Source organism: Ranitomeya variabilis, chromosome 7, assembly GCF_051348905.1.
Source record: "Ranitomeya variabilis isolate aRanVar5 chromosome 7, aRanVar5.hap1, whole genome shotgun sequence".
In the NCBI taxonomy this organism is placed as follows: domain Eukaryota; kingdom Metazoa; phylum Chordata; class Amphibia; order Anura; family Dendrobatidae; genus Ranitomeya; species Ranitomeya variabilis.
The window spans coordinates 112,656,396-112,675,627 of NC_135238.1; the positions used below are offsets into that span (position 1 = coordinate 112,656,396).

The window sequence follows — 19,232 nt, forward strand, 5'->3', positions numbered from 1 at the left end:
TTTTGGCCCCTTTAAAAACAGGGTGGCACATGTTAAGGAGTTGAAACTCCTAAACTCTTCATCCAATTTTAATGTGGATACCCTCAAATGAAAGCTGGAAGTCTGAACTTCAACTGCATCTGAATTGTTTTGTTTAAAATTCATTGTGGTAATGTTTATAACCAAAATTGGAAAAATGTTGTCTCTGTCCAAATATATATGGACCTAACTGTATTTATACCTTTATAGGTGCCTGACACTGAAAGGAAAATCAGGCCCAATGTTACACACTAGGTTTTCTGTGCCCAATAATTTGAGACAGATGGCACACACAGGACCAGCACTCAAGCAGAAATGCCAATCTTAATCTCCCACTATTTTTTTTTTTCAGGGAGAATTAAAAAAAAAAATAAAAAATTCAATATTACACACTAGGTTTTCTGTGGCACACAATGAGAGACAGATGCCACACACGGCAATGGCACAGAGGCAGACTTGCCAATCTTTATCTCCCACTATTTTTTTTTTTTTTTTCAGGGAGAATTTACCAAAAAAAAATGGCCCAGTATTACACACTGGTTTTCGGTGGCACACAATGAGAGACAGATGCCACACACAGGACTGGCACAGAGGCAGACTTGCCAATCTTTATCTCCCAGACTCCCACTATTATTTTTTTTTTTTACAGGGAGAATTTACCCCCCCCCAAAAAAAATGGCCCAGTATTACACACTGGTTTTTGGTGGCACACAATGAGAGACAGATGCCAACACAGGACTGGCACAGAGGCAGACTTGCCAATCTTTATCTCCCAGACTCCCACTATTAATTTTTTTTTTTTACAGGGAGAATTTACCCCCCCCAAAAAAATGGCCCAGTATTACACACTGGTTTTTGGTGGCACACAATGAGAGACAGATGCCACACACAGGACTGGCACAGAGGCAGACTTGCCAATCTTTATCTCCCAGACTCCCACTATTAATTTTTTTTTTTACAGGGAGAATTTACCCCCCCCCAAAAAAATGGCCCAGTATTACACACTGGTTTTCGGTGCCACACAATGAGAGACAGATGCCACACACAGGACTGGCACAGAGGCAGACTTGCCAATCTTTATCTCCCTATTAATTTTTTTTTTTACAGGGAGAATTTACCCCCCCCCCAAAAAAATGGCCCAGTATTATACACTGGTTTTCGGTGGCACACAATGAGAGACAGATGCCACACACAGGACTGGAACAGAGGCAGACTTGCCAATCTTTATCTCCCAGACTCCCACTATTAATTTTTTTTTTACAGGGAGAATTTACCACCCCCCCAAAAAATGGCCCAGTATTACACACTGGTTTTTGGTGGCACACAATGAGAGACAGATGCCACACACAGGACTGGCACAGAGGCAGACTTGCCAATCTTTATCTCCCAGACTCCCACTATTAATTTTTTTTTTTACAGGGAGAATTTACCCCCCCCCAAAAAAAATGGCCCAGTATTACACACTGGTTTTCGGTGGCACACAATGAGAGACAGATGCCACACACAGGACTGGCACAGAGGCAGACTTGCCAATCTTTTTCTCCCTGCAGTAATCTCAGAAAAGTATGGCAGGCAGCTATAAAAAGGACTGCTGCACACAAAAGTGTGGACAAACAAACAAGATAGCTGTGCAGAAAGGAAGGAACAGGATTTGTGCTTTGAAAAAAGCAGTTGGTTTGCACAGGGGCGTACACACAAAGCAACGCAGCTATCAGGGAGCCTTCTAGGGCAGCCCAATGAGCTACAGCGCTGAGGAAAAAAAATGTAGCTTTCACTGTCCCTGCAAACAAAAGGTGGTGTTGTACAATGGAAATCGCTACAGCACAAGCGGTTTGGGGGTGAATGTACCCTGAAAAAAACACTATCCCTGCTTCTGACGAAGCGGCACCTCTCCCTACGCTCAGATCAGCAGCAGTAAGATGGCGGTCGGCGGGAACGCCCCTTTATAGCCCCTGTGACGCCGCAGAAAGCAAGCCAATCACTGCAATGCCCTTCTCTAAAATGGTGGGGACTGAGATCTATGTCATCACGCTGCCCACACTCTGCGTCCACCTTCATTGGCTGAGAAATGGCGCTTTTAGCGTCATTGAAACGCGACTTTGGTGCGAAAGTCGCGTACCGCATGGCCGACCCCACACAGGGATCGGGTCGGGTTTCATGAGACGCCGACTTTGCCAAAAGTCGGCGACTTATGAAAATGAACGATCCGTTTCGCTCAACCCTAGTCATCGGGATGTATGAGTGGCAAGTTGATATTTTATTGTGCATCTGCGCCAAATCTTTTTTGAGAAAGCCATTAGGCCTAGCAAACGTAGGGAGCAAGATCAATTATTGTCCTCCTGATCAAACAGTTATGTTAGGTTAGAGCAACCCACAATTTTTCTATTTCCGTCCACCTATTATATTTATATAGAGTTGACGAGCTAGGTGATGCAGATGTACTTCTTGTAATATAAAGTAATTTGGGGATAAGCTAGTTCCTCTTGTGGCAGATGGACATAGGACTGAATTAGAAGTTCATTGCCACCCAGAATGCCAAATGAACCTAATAAAATGAATCTGACTTGACCTTTGTGGAGAAACTTTGGTAGCCAATCACTGTGGTGATTAGCAAATAATTTAGTGAAAATATTAAATTCAGAATTCAAAAAGATTATGGGATGATATTTTGCACATTCAGATCTTTACCGGATTTATGCATTTCTATAATAAATGAGTGCAAAAATGTATCTGGAACATACTCACATTCTATAAACAAATAAAAAAATTGAACTTTATATGCTGGAAGCATATACATATAATAATAATAATAATAATAATAATAATAATAATAAATTATTATTATTATTATTATTAATACATTATTTATCTAAATAAATAAATTTACATTAAAATAAATAAATTTTAAATTAAATAAATTATAAATTAAATATTATTATTATTATTATTATTATTATTATTATTATTATTATTATCATTATTATTATATACATATAAGGTTTATAGTATGCATAAGGCAGTCAATCTGGACTTGGTAACTTACATCCTTGTAATTCTTCAATGATCATTTCCAGCTCATCCACACTGTGCTGTCATGTTTTGAAATGAGTCTCCAGCTCTACAATATTGACTGCTTATTCTTTGGGGTCTGACTTATAGATCCACTACAAATTATTTTTTTGTAATGGTTGTGCGTGGTAAAGTCACATTCAAGTGAATAGGATTGATTTGCATTACCAACACAATCAGTACTAAAGGTATTTATCAGAGCCTAGTAAAGATTAAAGGCGGGCACAGTGATAATTGCCGTGTCGTGGCCCCATGTCACAGGAGACCTAGGCAGAATAGTTGTTAATAACCCGGGCCCCTGCGATTTCCCTCAGACTAGGGAAACCCTGACTGACCCTCTACCCAGAGTTTACACTGATGGCGTGCATGTCTGAGCCTCCACCCTCGCCCTATCTCCTGTTTAAACCCTAGGCTTAAACCACCACCCAGTGAAGAGTTAACACTCCAATACCCACAGTTAGCACAGACAAGGATAAAAGAAATATAAGCACCACGCCCGCAGTCACTCAGGAAAAACACTAAAGTGCAAAGGGCAACACTAACACAAATATGGGAAGGAGAAAATAAGACAAAGGGAAATACACCACCAGCAACGATACTGCCACTATTAGCTCACCACTCCAGACCGAGATAACAATGCAAAGACAGAAGCTATAATCGGCGACGCCCAATGTTCAGGAGAACTATTTAAAGGCAGTGGGCATGGCCCAGCTTCCAATCCGATCACCAGGTAAATTAACCCCGGACCAGCTAGAAAGAACCTAGCCAACGCCACTGAGCACATAGTGGACAAAAGCGGAATTACCGCTGTCTGTCGGATGACCTGGTCTGAACAGCGTCCGACATGACAGTACCCCGCCTTCTACGAGGGACCCCAGGACCCTCACGACTTATAGGACCCGGTTTGTCTGGATGGCGGCGGTGAAACAATCTGACCAGCCGATCCGCATGAATGTCCGAGGCTGGTACCCAGGACCTCTCCTCAGGCCCATAACCACACCAGTGAACCAGGTACTGTAAAGTGCGGCGCACTACACGAGAGTCAACCACCTTGGAGACTTCGAATTCCAAATTACTATCCACCAAGACTGGAGAAGGCATAGGCGCCGCGTCCACGGAACCCACCACCTTCTTTAACAACGATCTGTGGAACACGTTGTGTATTTTATACACCGTAGGAAGCTCCAACCGGTACGCTACTCGGTTAATGACAGCGGCGACCTTAAATGGACCAATAAACCGTGGACCCAATTTAAGGGATGGTATTTTGAGTTTTATGTTTTTTGTGGATAACCACACCCAGTCATCCACACTCAGGTCCAGACCTGGCACACGCCTACTGTCAGCCACACGTTTGTACCTAGCACCCACACTCAACAGGCGCTGTTTAACTCTCCTCCAGACAGATGATAATTGTGCTTCTAACTGGTCTTCCTCCGGGACGCCGGACGAGGCCCCCTGACTCAAAGTACAAAATTGAGGATGAAGCCCGTAAACACAAAAAAAACGGAGACTCCCCAGACGACTCCTGGCGGTGATTATTGATGGCAAACTCAGCCAAAGGAAGGAACTTCGACCACTCCTCCTGGTTATCTGAAACAAAGCAGCGTAAGTACTGTTCCAAATTTTGGTTCATAGGCTCGGTCTGACCATTTGACTGAGGAGGAAACGCCGAAGAATGAGACAACTTGATCCCCAGCCGTGAACAAAATGCTTTCCAAAATTTTGCCACAAACTGAGAACCCCTATCAGACACGATGTCAGACAGAACCCCATGCAGTCTGACCACCTCCTGCACAAATACCTGAGCCAGAGTCTTAGCGTTAGGCAACGAAGGCAAAGACACAAAATGCGACATTTTTGAGAATCGATCAACAATCACCAAGATGACCGTGTTCCCAGCTGAGGAGGGCAAGTCAGTGATAAAATCCATGGAGATTTCCGTCCATGGCTTACTAGGTACCTCTAGAGGAAGTAGTGTGCCAACAGGACGGGAGCGAGGCGTCTTGTCGGATCTTGGGCCACCAAAACCGACGTGACACCAATTCCAAAGTACCCCTAACCCCTGGGTGGCCAGCCGGGACAGTATCATGATGCTCCGCCAAAACCTTTAAGCGGAGATGAAGCGGTACAAACATTTTGTTGATGGGAAGCTCAGACGGAACCTACTCCTGGGCCTCGGCAATCTCAGCCTCAACCTCGGTAGTGAGAGCCGAAACCACAACACCCTTTTGGAGGATTGGTACTGGATCTTCCCGAGGTTCTCCCCCTGGAAAACACCTGGAAAGAGCATCCGCCTTAGTGTTTTTAGAACCAGGTCTGTAAGTGACAACAAAGTTGAACCGCGTGAAAAACAATGCCCAGCGAGCCTGCCTGGGAGACAGACGCTTGGCAGACTCCAAATAAAGCAAATTCTTATGGTCGGTAATAACAGTAACCTGATGAATCGACCCCTCCAAGAAGTTTCGCCATTCCTCAAAGGCCAACTTGATTGCCAACAACTCTCTGTTGCCGATATCATAGTTACGTTCGGCGGGCGACAGTTTCTTGGAAAAGTAGGCGCATGGACGCGAACCGCTCAAGGATGAGCCTTGTGACAGCACCGCCCCCACACCAACCTCAGACGCATCGACTTCCACCACAAAAGGTTTCGATACATCTGGCTGCACAAGAATGGGGGCCGAAACAAACCTGTTTTTAAGAGATTCAAATGCGCTCACAGCAGCCTCAGGCCAAACAGAGAAATTGGTACCCTTTTTAGTCATGTCAGTTAGCGGTTTAGCAATGATGGAAAAATCCTTGATAAATTTCCTATAGTAGTTAGAAAACCCAAGGAACCGCTGAAGTGCTTTCAGGTTATCAGGCCGTTCCCAATGCAACACCGCTTGCACCTTAGCGGAGTCCATTTTAAAACCTGAAGCAGACACAATATAGCCCAAGAAAGGCAACTCCTGTACCGAAAACACACATTTCTCCAATTTTGCATACAGCTTATTCTTTCTGAGAAGCTGTAACACCTGCCTGACATGATCTAAATGAGTATCACGGTCGCAAGTATATATGAGGATGTCATCTAGGTACACAATAACGAATTTCCCCAAAACATGCGAGAACACATCATTTATGAAATGCTGAAACACTGCAGGTGCGTTTGTCAACCCAAATGGCACCACCAAATTTTCAAAATGACCCTCAGGGGTATTAAAAGCAGTCTTCCACTCATCACCTTGACGGACTCTTATGAGGTTGTACGCCCCCCTGAGGTCAAGCTTGGTAAACCACTTAGCACCTTCCACCTGGTTGAACAAATCCGGTATCAGTGGCATAGGATATGGATCACGAACCGTAATCTGATTTAACTCCCTGAAATCCAGACACGGCCGTAGTCCTCCATCTTTCTTCTTAACGAAGAAGAACCCTGCTGCCACAGGCGAGGATGAAGGCCTGATGTGCCCTTTGCTCAAACTTTCAGCAATGTAATCCTTTAACGCTTGTCTCTCCGGACCGGAGATGTTAAACATCCTTGCTTTAGGCAACTTAGCCCCTGGTTTAAACCTGATAGTACAGTCATAGGAGCGATGCGGTGGCAACTCTGAACAACCCTTCTCAGAGAACACATCCACAAAATCCAGAAGTGACTCCGGAACGCTTGAAGTCACAGCAGCAACACATGTGGCCAAGCAATTCTCCTGACAGAAATCACTCCACTGAATTATGTCCTGAGTTTTCCAGTCAATCACCGGGTTGTGTGTAGACAACCATGGAAAACCCAGAACCAATTGTGCCGGAAGACTCTTGAGCACCTTGCATGTAACCTGCTCAGAATGTAGAACCCCAATGTGGAGTTTAATCTCAGCCACAAACTCAGTAATCTCCCCCTGTGGGAGAGGAGCAGAATTGATGGTGACCACGCGGATAGGATGAGGCAGTTTTTCGATCCTAAAACCAGCAGTGCACGCAAATTCCTCATCAATGAGATTTGTGGCAGAACCACTATCCACAAAAGCAGTGATTGGCAGCTCTCTGTCAGCGACAACAACTTTGGCAGGGAGCATGCACTGAGACACCATCATGGAGGATATACATATGCTCAGATTGGACTCCTCCACACCCTCTGAGTTTAGAAGTTTTTCCGCCGTAGCGTTTTTCTTTGACAACAGAGGACAGACATTAATAAAATGACCAGTTTTACCACAGAAAAAACAGGCTCCCTGCTTCCTGAGTACAGGAGCACGATGCTTAACATGTGACATTCCTGCGATTTGCATAGGTTCCGTGGGCTCACCTGCAGCAACCACACGTGAACCTAAACCTCCTCCCACAGGCGGTGTCTCATGCTCCCCCAGATGCAAACGGCGATCAATGCGGACAACAAGACTCATAGCGGAATCTAGTGAAGTGGGAGTCTCATACATCAGGAGGGCTCTTTTAACCCTATCAGAAACTCCATGAATAAAGTGACTCCGCAGTGGGGAATCATTCCACTGAGTGTCGACTGCCCAGCAGTGAAATTCAGAACAGTAACCCTCTGCAACTCGCTCCCCCTGGCGAATAGCGCGTATCTTAGATTCCGCTAGAGCCATTCTGTCAGGCTCATCGTAAACATTTCCAAGAAAAGAAAAAAAACTCTCCAGAGTCAAATGCCGCAGAATCAGATGGCAAAGAAAACGCCCATGCTTGGGGATCCCCGCTTAATAATGACAATACCAGGCCCACACGCTGAGCCTCATTACCGGAAGATATCGGGCGCATACGGAAATATAATTTGCAAGCTTCACGAAAAGAAACAAATTTACTGCGTTCCCCAGCAAATTTTTCAGGCAAAGGAAATTTAGGCTCAACAACTCTTTCTGTTGCTCCAGCTTGCACATTAGACACTGCAAGTCCCTGTTGCTGTACTGCCCCCCTCAACTCAGTGACCTGTAGGGACAGCGCCTCCAACTGGCGGTTATGGAAGTCATGGGATCCATTACAGAACGCAAAAAAAAAAAGAAACCCTTTTTTTTTTTTTTTTTTTTGGGCCGATTATAATGTCACGGGAGACCTAGGCAGAATAGAGTTAATAACCCGGGCCCCTGCGATTTCCCTCAGACTAAGGAAACCCTGACTGACCCTCTACCCAGAGTTTACACTGATGGCGTGCATGTCTGAGCCTCCACCCTCCCCCTATCTCCTGTTTAAACCCTAGGCTTAAACCACCACCCAGTGAAGAGTTAACACTCCAATACCCACAGTTAGCACAGACAAGGATAAAAGAAATATAAGCACCACACTGCAGTCACTCAGGAAAAACACTAAAGTGCAAAGGGCAACACTAACACAAATATGGGAAGGAGAAAATAAGACAAAGGGAAATACACCACCAGCAACGATACTGCCACTATTAGCTCACCACTCCAGACCGAGATAACAATGCAAAGACAGAAGCTATAATCGGCGACGCCCAATGTTCAGGAGAACTATTTAAAGGCAGTGGGCATGGCCCAGCTTCCAATCCGATCACCAGGTAAATTAACCCCGGACCAGCAAGAAAGAACCTAGCCGACGCCACTGAGCACATAGTGGACAAAAGCGGAATTACTGCTGTCTGTCGGACGACCTGGTCTGAACAGCGTCTGACATGACACCCCATCGATCATTTAGTCAATGGAGGTTTTGCAGGCCAGACCCCTATTGATATTTATATGCAGATTTATTTAGTCATCTTGAACTTATTAAAAGCTGGTCATACAAAGTAGATGTTTGGGCCAGTTGGAATTAAATTCATTGATCTTTTTGTGCTCAGGGAGAACTGAGAAAACATGCACAGATAGCTGTCCAGCGATATTGACCTGGAAGATCACATGAAATTTACATTAATAATGAGAGTAGCTGGTTTTACTTAGCACATCATATTTTTGGAGATATTTCAAGGAGCTTACTGGGAAATAACTCTTATCCTAACTTTAGGATAGATTATTATGTGTGAACAGCAAGGTATGATTTTAGATCCTCACTTTTATCCAGCTCAGTCATAAGGCACTGCCACAGGTACATGTATGGCACTATTTATGGTACTCTAGCTATGGTTCTGCCAATGGGGTTTCCTATGTCCTTTCAAAACTGATCTGACTGGTCCATATTTTGCAACAAAAACTACATACATTTTAATAGATCTCTTAGACCCAATAAAGTGTAGCAGTTGATTTCAAAATACAGGTCAGAATGGCTGTGTAATCATTCTTGAAAGTGTTCTTTTCCAATCTTATTTCCTTGCCAACATATGATGAAGATGTATGTCACACATCGGTGTATGGAAAAAGCTCAGGAGATAATAAAGCCAGTACCTACTTCTAGCAGCATCAATCGGCGCAATCACTGCTATTATGACTATTTAGATGTTGCTGTTAATTTCTGATGATGACATGAACATTTCTGGACAGAGGTCCATTGCAGTAACCATCGCTCTCCTTCAAGACCCATGAAGCTATTGTGGAGTGCCAATGGAGTATGATGCAAAATGTAGTTAAAAAATAACACATTAGTTATTGCAGTATCCATAAAAGTCTTATCATATTCAACTCTGAAATTATTTATCACATTCAGCATGTACATATACAATGGGGGAAATAAGTATTTGATCCCTTGCTGATTTTGTAAGTTTGACCACTGACAAAGACATGAACAGTCTATAATTTTAAGGGTAGGTTAATTTTAACATTGAGAGATAGAATATCAAAAATAAAATCCAGAAAAATCACATTATGTAAATTATATAAATTTATTTGCATTTTGCAGGGATAAATAAATATTTGATCCCCTACCAGCCACTAAGAATTCTGGCTCCTACAGACCAGTTAAATGTTCCTAATCAACTCGTTACCTGCAGTAAAGACAGCTGTATTACATAGTCACCTTTATAAAAGACTGCTGTCCACAGACTCAATTAATCAGTCAGACTCTAACCTCTACAACATGGGCAAGACCAAAGAGCTTTCTAAGGATGTCAGGGATAAGATTATAGACCTGCACAAAGCTGGAATGTGCTGCAAAACCATAAGTAAGACACTGGGGGAGGAGACAGCTATTGGTGCAATAGAAAGAAAATGGAAGAAATACAAAATGGCTGTCAAATGACATCGATCTGGCACACTATGCAAAATCTCACTTTGTGAGGTATCCTTGATCATGAGGAAGGTGAGAGATCAGCCTAAAACTACACAGTGAGAACTTGTTAATGATCTCAAGACAGCTGGGTCCACAGTCACCAAGAAAACCATGGGTAACACATTGCGCCGTAAAGGTTTAAAATCCTGCAGTGCCCGCAAGATCCCCCTGCTCAAGAAGGCACATGTGCAGGCCCGTCTGAACTTTGCCAATTAACACCTGGATGATTCTGTGAGTGATTGGGAGAAGGTGCTGTGGTCAGATGATGAGACAAAAATTGAGCCCTTTGGCATTAACTCAACTCGCCATGTTTGGAGGAAGAGAAATGTTGCCTATGACCCAAAGAACACCATCCCCACTGTGGAGGTGGAAACATTATGTTTTTGGGGTGTTTCTCTGCTTAGGGCACAGGACTACTTCCCCGCATCAATGGGAGAATGGATGGAGCCATGTACCATAAAATCCTGAGCGACAACCTCCTTCCCTCCGCCAGGACATTAAAAATGGGTCGTGGCTGGGTCTTCCAGCAAGGCAATGACCCAAAACATGCAGCTAAGGCAACAAAGGAGTAGCTAAAAAAGAAGCACATTAAGGTCAAGGAGTGGCCTAGCCAGTTTCCCGACCTTAATCCCATAGAAAACTTATGGAAGGAGTTGAAGCTCCAAGTTACCAAGCGACAGCCTCAAAATCTTAATGATTTAGAGACGATCTGCAAAGAGAAGTGGACCAAAATTCTTCCTGACATGTGCACAAACCTCATCATCAACTACAAAAAAGTCTGACTGCTGTGCTTGCCAACAAGAGTTTTTCCACCAAGTATTAAGTCTTGTTTGCCAGAGGGATCAAATACTTATTTCTCACTGCAAAATGCCTATACATTTATATAAGTTATACAATGTGATTTTCTGGATTTTATTTTTGATATTCAATCTCTCAATGTTAAAATTAACCTACCCTTAAAATGATAGACTGTTCATATCTTTGTCAGTGGTCAAACTTACAAAATCAGCAAGGGATCAAATACTTATTTCCCCCACTGTATATAGGATTACAGTTTATATGTATATAAACTGTAATCCATACTGACATGCAGAATCATATTGCAAGGTCATTTTTATCTCACATTGAATGCCGTGAAAGCAAAACACTTCTTTTCATGATTTCCTATAGCATTACATTATTTTCCCATGTTGCAGTACATCTTGGTTAATGGTAAAGTAAAGTGGATGGTTTCCTTCAAATCTACAACTTGTCACTCATATGAATATATTATCCGAAAAATAAAAAAATGTCTTTTTGAAGGGGAGAAGGAAAAAACACAACAGCAAAATTGAAAATTGGCTCCGACAGCATAGGGTTAATATTTGCATTTTATAAGTTGAACCCTAGCTCATAAAATGCTCATCTTAAAATAATTATTGTACAGCCATTTTTTGTGTGAATTTTCAAAGTAAGTACACCATGCATACCAGCTGTTTGAGATCTATTTAATAATATATGTAGTTTGCATTGTGAAACTTGATGTCAGATCCACTGTTATTTCTTAGAAAATCCTTTTATTTGGATTCTCATGAAAATAATGTTTAGGGTAGTTAATCAAGATAAACAAAAGTCAAATACTGCACAGAACTGTGTATGTAAACTAAACAAATGTGAATAGAGTCCAACTTTTTCTTTATCTCAATGTAAATATGGTAATCCCAATATTTACCGATTTTTTATTTTAAAGTGAATAAAGCTAATCCAATAAAACAGCAAACATTGCACAAAAGTCACCATGAAACCACATTGCCCACAAATGGGCAAACATTTTTTGGTAAACAGAATTGCATGTTTCTTTCAAACACAACATTTAAATCTTATATCTGCTGTTTCTGATGTCTGTTTTACGTTTTTAGGGTCCAATAGGTGAACAAGGAGCTACAGGACTCCCCGGCCCTTTTGGCCCCAGAGTAAGACCCTTCCTCATGTAAAAGAATTTGCTACTAAAAATTTTTTCTCCTAATTCATTCCAACATGTTTTTACTTTTGTAGGGACCTCCAGGACCCGTTGGACCTCCTGGTAGGGATGGTAATCAAGGAGCTACTGGACCAGTTGGACCTCCTGGTGTTAGAGGAACTGTTGGAGAAGCTGGCCCAGAGGTAATAATCACAAATGGTGAATGAAGCTTATTGCATTGAGGCAAGTGAATGTAAATAAATATAAATACATGTTAACCATTTTTTTATGTTTAGGGTCCTCCTGGTGACCCTGGTCTACCTGGTCCTCCCGGTCCTCCAGGACTTCTTACAGCTGCACTAGATGATTTAATAGGTGGCTATGATGACACTATGCCAGTTCCACTTCCCGAATTTACTGAGGATGAAGCTGGTAGTGATCCTAAAAAGAATGACCCAGGGGTTCAAGCAACTCTGAAATCACTCAGTAGTCAAATTGAAACAATGCGCAGTCCTGATGGCTCCAAAAAGAATCCAGCACGTACATGTGATGATTTAAAACTTTGTCATCCCACAAAGAAAAGCGGTAAGAATCTCAAAACACTATAAAGCCACAGTACTGTTTGGTTAGGTTTTGAAATTCATTAATTTATAGTGACGTGTTCTATAAATTGTGAAGTAGTTAAAAGGGGAACTTTCATAAGTGCTCACGCTCATCAGCATAAATAAAATCGGCCTGATGTTGTTCCTGAAAAGTAGGACAAGTGTCATGTGAGTATCCTGCAAGTACAATGCAATTTTTCTCATCTAGCATCCATATGACATCCATATGACATGCATATGCAATCCGTATGCAATGCTCTTTAAACATCAGCTTTTACACACAGTAATTGTTTGTCATTTCAAGCTAGTTTACTAGCTAATAAAACAATCTTATATACAGAGATAAATTAGTAGATAAATGTCATTGAGATATATAATCAGTGCAGTGTGTGTGTAGCTTACTGTACATGTATTTAGCTTATAATTAAATAAATATTAAAAAATGGTGTTGGGCCCCCCTCATTTTTTTACCCAGCTAAGGGAAAGCCGACTTCTGGGGGCTGATGTTTATATTATGACAAGGGGTTAATAAACATGGAGCTTCCCAGGCTATTAATATCAGCTCACAGCTGTCTACTTAGCCTTTACTGGTTATTAGCAAGGGAAACCCACCCAAAAAATGGGTTGAAGTCAGCTTTGTAGTGGATCGCCCCCATGTAAAAGGGCAATGGTGTACTCGGCACCGGGTCCTTCAGTGCTCTGCGGGGTCGTCACGGTGGCCCGACCCGGTCCGTGGCCCTTTGAGGGGCGTCCAATAATGGAAGTAGTTTTTATGGTTTTGAGAAAGGTCTTTAAAGGGATAGTTTGTGACGCCACCTGTGGTGTTCGGTCAGGGTGACCGACTCTGCTTAGGGGTCCGCTGGAGTGATGTAATGGCAGCTAGATGATATACCTTCCCACAGGTGAAGTGTATCCCCAGGGCTTCCCAGAAGTGTAGATGGTGATGGTGGACGATGTAAGGCGCAGAGAATAACGAGGACACAAGGTTGCAGTCTCTTTACCTTTTACTGGAGGCTTCAGCATCCACAGTCCAGGGTACAGACCACAGGGTAGGCAGAGTCCAGTCAGTCTGAAGGCAAATCCAGAGTCCCCTTATCCAGGTGGAAATCAGTAGCCTTCCTACTAGTGCCTGTGTGTTGTAGTACCTCCCTGCTGAGCTTCCCGGTAAGGTCCTCACAACTCTTGTAGATGTTCTAGATGTTATTTCTTCCTCTCTGTCCCCCAGATGGTGTGGATAGGACAAACCCATATGACTGATGGCCTGAGGCTTGTTTATAGGGACCCTAGAGATGCCCCAACCCCCACAAGTTGCCACTGTGTCTTCTTAAGGTACCGTCACACTAAGCAACGTCGCCAGCGATCTGTGACGTTGCAGCGTCCTAGGGAGCGATATCGCTGTATTTGACACGCAGCAGCGATCAGAATCCCGCTGTGAAATTGCTGGTCGCTGCTAGAAGGTCTGCACATTATTTGGTCGCTAGGTCGCCGTGTATCGCCGTGTTTGACAGCAAAAGCAACCATACCAGCGATATTTTACACTGGTAACCAGGGTAAACATCGGGTTACTAAGCGCAGGGCCGCGCTTAGTAACCCGATGTTTACCCTGGTTACCAGCGTAAAATGTAAAAAAACAAACAGTACATGCTCACCTGCGCGTTCCCCAGCCTCTGCTTCCTGACTCTTACTGATCGCCGGCCCTAAACTGAAAGTGAAAGCACAGCGGTGACGTCACCGCTGTGCTGTTAGGGCCGGAGCTCAGTCAGTGTCAGGAAGCAGAGGCTGGAGAACGCGCAGGTGAGCATGTACTGTTTGTTTTTTTACATTTTACGCTGGTAACCAGGGTAAACATCGGGTTACTAAGCGCGGCCCTGCGCTTAGCAACCCGATGTTTACCCTGGTTACCCGGGGACCTCGGCATCGTTGGTCGCTGGAGAGCGGTCTGTGTGACAGCTCTCCAGCGACCAAACAGCGACGCTGCAGCGATCGGCATCGCTGTCGCTATCGCTGCAGCGTCGCTTAGTGTGACGGTACCTTAAGGTATTTAGGTCGGGCAGCCAACTTGGAATTGACTGTCCTGCCGGTCTCTGAAGTAAAGCATAGAGTCAATTACTCCCTCGGTGTTTCGGCCACCAGCTACGCGCCTCAGAAGGAGGCAGCCTATTTCAGGGCAGAACTCCTCCTGGTGTTTTCTCCTTGTGCTCGTTTCTCACCCTCTACAACACAGTTCTCTTCGTGTCCGTTCTTAGGATGCTGCCGCACGTGGGGCAGGTGCAGCTCCGTGACTTTCTGTTCTAGCTAGACCTCTGACAGGATCCCACCCCTGCCAGGGGCCCGCTGTCTGCAGCTCCTATGTTCCTCCTTTCCCCCTGTCTGCCTGACAGGTGTTGCCTGGGCAAAGCCCAGCCAGCTTCTCTCTAACTTTCTATCCAGCCCACCAGTTTTACCCTTCTGTGAGGAGTGCCCTAATAGATAGGAGCAAGGCTCCCCCTGGTTGATCTGCTCAGCTGTCATGTGCCCCTAACAGATGCTGGTGGAATCACGATCTACCAATTGCTGTTAAGATGTTAAATGCTGCTGTCAAACTCTGACAGTGGCATTTAATATGCAGGAGCAGGAAGGGCGTCATTAACCCCACCCATCGGCGCCTGTGTCACATGACCGCGGGTCGCCGTTGGGTTGGCATGACAACCCGGGGTCTACTGGAGACCCCTATGGTTGTCATAGCTGGATAGCTATGAGTGCCGCCAAGTGGTCGGCACTCATAGCAAGTGAGCATTTCTGCTAAATAGAGCAGGGCTGCAGCCCACTATGTGTAGCACAAGCGATCAGATAATCACAGATTCTAGCCTCCCACGGAGACTATTGAAGCATGTAAAAAGTAAAAAAAAGTTTTAAAAAATGTAAAAAAAATAAAAAAAATGTAAAAGTAAAAAAAAAAAACCCTTTTGCCCCATTCAAAACAAAACAATAAAAAAATCAAATATACACATATTTGGTATTGTCGCATTCAGAATCTATCAATATATAAAAAGAATTAATTCAATCGGTAAACGGAGTAGTGTGAAACAAAATCGAAAAGCCAGAATTACTTTTTTTGGTCTCTGCAACATTGCAATAAAATACAAAAACAGGTGATCAAAAGATCGTATATACACACCAAAATGGTATCAATAAAAACATCAGCTCGGTGCACAAAAATAAGCCCTCACCCGGCCCCAGATCCTGAGAACATGGCAACATTTTATAATTTTTACAAACTTTCGATTTTTTTCACCACTTACATAAAAAAGAACCTAGACACTTTTGGTGTCTTTGAACTTGTAATGACCTGGAGAATCATATTGGCAGGTCAGTTTTAGCATTTAGTGAGCATGGTATCAAAAATAGAAAAAAAAAACAATTGTGGAATTGCACTTTTTTTGCAATTTCACCTCATTTGGGATTTTTTTCCTGTTTTCCAGTACACGATACAGTAAAATCAGTGGTGCCATTCAAAAGTACAACTTGTCCCGCAAAATAACAATCCCTCATATGGCCATATTGATGGAAAATAAAAAAGTTATGTCTGTAGGAAGAAGGGAAGAAAAATACGAAAATGCAAAAATGAAAATACCCCTGGTCCTTAAGGGGTTAAGAGACAAGGAAGACCACACAAAGGGAGTAACCAGTAAATAAGAGCAATATCCGGAAACGGAACCATTTTTTTTTTAATCCAACTGATTTTTTTATGGAGTCATGAAATAAACCTTTTAAATTAAAGTAATAAGTTCACACACACAGAAATGTTGTATAGTGCTGCATGGGCATGTTGAGGGAGCAATTGGCAAGTAGGATTGGGCGTAACCACAATGAGATGCACCAGTCGGTTGCAGGCAGTTTTAAAGTGACATAGAATGCCTGAATGGTTCTTTAAAATAAGGTCTGATAATAGCCACCTCCTGACAGACCGATGAGCTAGCTGGCGACTTTGTGAGCATCACCAAAGGACAAGATTGCCCAGTACTGCCAAGTGGATAGTGATAGTGGTTGCCATGAGGCCTACTTAGACCTATTCACTAAAGTTAAGCAGGCTGCAAGGACTAGATATGCTACGGGATACACTTATACAATTGTTTTAATGTTAAGCAAGTTCAAACATAATTTTGCATAACACTAGATTAGATTGGGGTTTACACTTCATCCATCAAGCATTGTAAAAGTAGACATTGTGCACTGAAAGACAAAACTAACTTTGTATGAAATTACAATTTTACTTCTATTGCAAATTTATATCAGTTGTGATGTTAAAGGAAACAGTCAGCAGGATTGTGCACAGTAGCCTACAGACAGTGTCAGTTTGGCACCGTAAGGCCGGGATCACACAAGCGAGAAATACGGCAGAGTCTCACATGTTAATACCCAGCATTGCCGCCATCATTCAGGAGCGGAGCATGCAGCCACATAGCAATACATACAGCCATACGCTCCGCTCCTGAGTGACGGTGGCAATGCCGGGTATTAACATGCGAGACTCGGCCGTATTTCTCGCACGTGTGATCCTGGCGTTATACTGAATAATATGATACCTTCGTTGATGAAATCCATCTTCTGGCTGTTGTTTAATCTTTATTTTCAGACTTGAGTTAAGGTACTTTCACACTAAGCGACTTTGCAACGATAACGATAGCGATCCGTGACGTTGCAGCGTCCTGGATAGCGATATCGTTGTGTTTGACATGCAGCAGCGATCAGGATCCCGCTGTGAGATCGCTGGTCGTTGCTGAAAGTCCACAACTTTATTTTGTCGCTGGATCTCCCGCTGACATCGCTGAATCGGTGTGTGTGACACCGATCCAGCGATGTCTTCACTGGTAACCAGGGAAAACATCGGGTTACTAAGCGCAGGGCCGCGCTTAGTAACCCGATGTTTACCCTGGTTACCATTGTAAAAGTAAAAAAAAAAACACATACAGGTCCTTCTCAAAAAATTAGCATATAGTGTTAAATTTCATTATTTACCATAATGTAATGATTACAATTAAACTTTCATATATTATAGATTCATTATCCACCAACTGAAATTTGTCAGGTCTTTTATTGTTTTAATACTGATGATTTTGGCATACAACTCCTGATAACCCAAAAAACCTGTCTCAATAAATTAGCATATTTCACCCGGCCAATCAAATAAAAGTGTTTTTTAATAACAAACAAAAAAACCATCAAATAATAATGTTCAGTTATGCACTCAATACTTGGTCGGGAATCCTTTGGCAGAAATGACTGCTTCAATGCGGCGTGGCATGGAGGCAATCAGCCTGTGACACTGCTGAGATGTTATGGAGGCCCAGGATCCTTCAATAGCGGCCTTAAGCTCATCCAGAGTGTTGGGTCTTGCGTCTCTCAACTTTCTCTTCACAATATCCCACAGATTCTCTATGGGGTTCAGGTCAGGAGAGTTGGCAGGCCAATTGAGCACAGTAATACCATGGTCAGTAAACCATTTACCAGTGGTTTTGGCACTGTGAGCAGGTGCCAGGTCGTGCTGAAAAATGAAATCTTCATCTCCATAAAGCATTTCAGCCGATGGAAGCATGAAGTGCTCCAAAATCTCCTGATAGCTAGCTGCATTGACCCTGCCCTTGATGAAACACAGTGGACCAACACCAGCAGCTGACATGGCACCCCACACCATCACTGACTGTGGGTACTTGACACTGGACTTCAGGCATTTTGGCATTTCCTTCTCCCCAGTCTTCCTCCAGACTCTGGCACCTTGATTTCCGAATGACATGCAAAATTTGCTTTCATCAGAAAAAAGTACTTGGGACCACTTAGCAACAGTCCAGTGCTGCTTCTCTGTAGCCCAGGTCAGGCGCTTCTGCCACTGTTTATGGTTCAAAAGTGGCTTTACCTGGGGAATGCGGCACCTGTAGCCCATTTCCTGCACACGCCTGTGCACGGTGGCTCTGGATGTTTCCACACCAGACTCAGTCCACTGCTTCCTCAGGTTCCCCAAGGTCTGGAATCGGTCCTTCTCCACAATCTTCCTCAGGGTCCGGTCACCTCTTCTCGTTGTACAGCGTTTTCTGCCACATTGTTTCCTTCCAACAGACTTACCATTGAGGTGCCTTGATACAGCACTCTTGGAACAGCCTATTTGTTGAGAAATTTCTTTCTGGGTCTTACCCTCTTGCTTGAGGGTGTCAATGATGGCCTTCTTGACATCTGTCAGGTCGCTAGTCTTACCCATGATGGGGGTTTTGAGTAATGAACCAGGCAGGGAGTTTTTAAAAGCCTCAGGTATCTTTTGCATGTGTTTAGAGTTAATTAGTTGATTCATAAGATTAGGGTAATAGGTCGTTTAGAGAACCTTTTCTTGATATGCTAATTTATTGAGACAGGTTTTTTGGGTTATCAGGAGTTGTATGCCAAAATCATCAGTATTAAAACAATAAAAGACCTGACAAATTTCAGTT

At 43.4% G+C, this 19,232-nt stretch overlaps 1 protein-coding gene across 1 annotated transcript in view; it reads left to right on the top strand.

The window, feature by feature from the left end:
- The window catches only part of COL5A2 (collagen type V alpha 2 chain), a 449,814-nt gene that overhangs the window by 397,390 nt on the left and 33,192 nt on the right, over positions 1-19,232 (top strand). The window contains exons 49-51 of the mRNA XM_077275667.1: positions 12,132-12,185; positions 12,268-12,375; positions 12,469-12,757. Coding sequence (XP_077131782.1) covers positions 12,132-12,185; positions 12,268-12,375; positions 12,469-12,757 — 451 coding nt within the window. The remainder of the gene's footprint in view (positions 1-12,131; positions 12,186-12,267; positions 12,376-12,468; positions 12,758-19,232) is intronic.